The sequence below is a fragment of the Octodon degus genome, unplaced genomic scaffold (genome assembly GCF_000260255.1).
Source record: "Octodon degus isolate 3935 unplaced genomic scaffold, OctDeg1.0 scaffold00163, whole genome shotgun sequence".
In the NCBI taxonomy this organism is placed as follows: domain Eukaryota; kingdom Metazoa; phylum Chordata; class Mammalia; order Rodentia; family Octodontidae; genus Octodon; species Octodon degus.
The window spans coordinates 4,982,172-4,984,163 of record NW_004524739.1 but is presented as its reverse complement, the minus strand read 5'-3'; the positions used below and the strand labels follow the sequence as shown (position 1 = coordinate 4,984,163).

Below are 1,992 nucleotides of genomic sequence, written 5' to 3'. Positions count from 1 at the left end.
TTATTTATTTGTGTGTGTGTGTGTGTGTGTGTGTGTGTGGCCAGCTCAGCCCACCAGGGGGCGGGGCTGGCTGGCATGTGGTGCTGGGGGATCGAACCGCAGTCCCTGTGCTTTGCCAAGCTTGTTCCAAGTAGGTGCTTTAGACCACTGAGCCATCTCGCCAGCCCCCGTAATCTATTCTTAACACACTGTAAATGTGAAGTTTTCAAAGTGCAAAAAAAATATATACCTCTCCCTGGAAAATAGTGTAGAGATCAGGCAAGTTTTCCATGGTCTCAGGCCTTCCTGAATTCATCCTTATGTTCTATGGCTCCTCCATTTCTCTTCTGCTAGAGCTAGTTCAGGTGTCCTGTCACAAAGAAGTAAGCAGCAATTAGTGACATCTGAATTAAAGAAGAAACAAATGTGCAAAAGAGTCCATAGACGTTCTCTACAACATAATTGAATTGGACTGAACAACAACACAATACTTTTCTCCTAATCTCTGGTCATTCCACTTCTGGGAAGTTTTAGCAATCTTAATTTCATCTTTACTTAACCAAGGCCATCAGACTACTGGTATTGTTGGTTGGTTTTTGTTTTTTTAAGACAGTCTCATTATGTAAGTCAGGCTGGCCTTGAACTCATGGCAATCCTGCTGTTTCAGACTTCCAAGTGCTGGGATTACAAACATGTGATACCATGCTCAGCTTGTATTGTTTTTTGAGATAAGAATCTTATCAAAAAATGTCCAGGCTAGACTCTTGAAGTCCCCCGTTTCAGCCTTCTGAGTAGCTTAGAGGTACCACCACACTTAGCCCATTTATTGCCATGCTGAGGAGAAAGGAAGTGCATTTGCCTTCAAAACAAAAGAATAACATAACATTATCTGAATGTGGTGATGAATGCCTATAGTCTCCTACTTGGGAGGCTGAGGCGGGAAGACTGACGTAAATTCAAGGCCACCATGGGCCACACAGTGAGTGAAGGCCAGCCTGAACTACATAATGAGATATTATCTCAAATATTAATAGCTTTTTCTCCCTGGCTGTCTGAGGATCCATTGCCACCATGAATGACAGAGTAAGTAGCCAAACCCTGAAGTTCATGACCAACTGACTTCTTCAAAGGAAAGAAATGGTCATTGATGTCCTTCACCCTTGGGAAAGCAACAGTACCTAAGACAGAAATTTGGAAAAAATTCGCCAAAATGTACAAGATCACACCAGGTGTCATTTTTGTGTTTGGACTCAGGACCCATTTTGGTGGCAGCAAGACGACTGGCTTTGATATGATTTACGATTCCCTGGATTATGGGAAGAAAAATGAGCCCAAACATAGACTTGCAGGATATGGCCTGTATGAGAAGAAAAAGACCTCAAGAAAGCAGCAGAAGGAACATAAGAACAGAATGAAGAAAGTCAGGGGCACCACAAAGGCTTAATGCTGGTGTTAGCAAAAAGCCGAAGGAGTAGAGATTCTGCAGTGCCTGTCTGCAGTGCCTGCAACTTTTTTCACGAGAGGATTTAATAAACTGTAAAATCTTCCAAAAAAATTAATAATAAATTTTGCAGAGTAACATTATCAAGCACTTATTATGTCCAGGAACTGTGCTAAGCAGTGGACAGACATGCAATATATCATTTATTCCTCAAACCTCTCAATATATAGGTTATATTATTATTCTTATGTTATACTAATGAGAAAGCCAAAGTTTCTAGAGCTCAAACAAAAAGCAAGCAATGTAGAGTCAAACTTTAGCATGCCCCAGAATCCATTGTCTTAGCTACTACGCTAGGCATTAAATCTGAAACGACTTTTAAAAGAGAGAAGGGCTTTTCTTGTTTTCTGATAAAATGAAAATATCTGCAACCAGGTGTGGTGGCACATGCCTGTAATCCCAGCACTTGGGAGACTGTGCCAGGAGGATCACCATGAGTTCAAGGCCAGCCTAAACTTTGGAAAGAAACAATCTAAAAAAAAAAAAAAAAAATTTCTCATTTTAAAAGTTAG

At 40.8% G+C, this 1,992-nt stretch overlaps 1 protein-coding gene across 3 annotated transcripts in view; it reads right to left on the bottom strand.

Moving 5' to 3' along the window:
* Zcchc17 (zinc finger CCHC-type containing 17) overlaps positions 1-1,992 on the bottom strand; it is a 58,419-nt gene that overhangs the window by 51,856 nt on the left and 4,571 nt on the right. For all 3 annotated transcript variants that reach the window (XM_004642924.2, XM_023702963.1, XM_023702962.1), the window contains one exon: positions 230-349. In XM_004642924.2, the coding sequence (XP_004642981.1) occupies positions 230-295 (66 nt within the window). In that variant the 5' untranslated portion in view covers positions 296-349. The remainder of the gene's footprint in view (positions 1-229; positions 350-1,992) is intronic.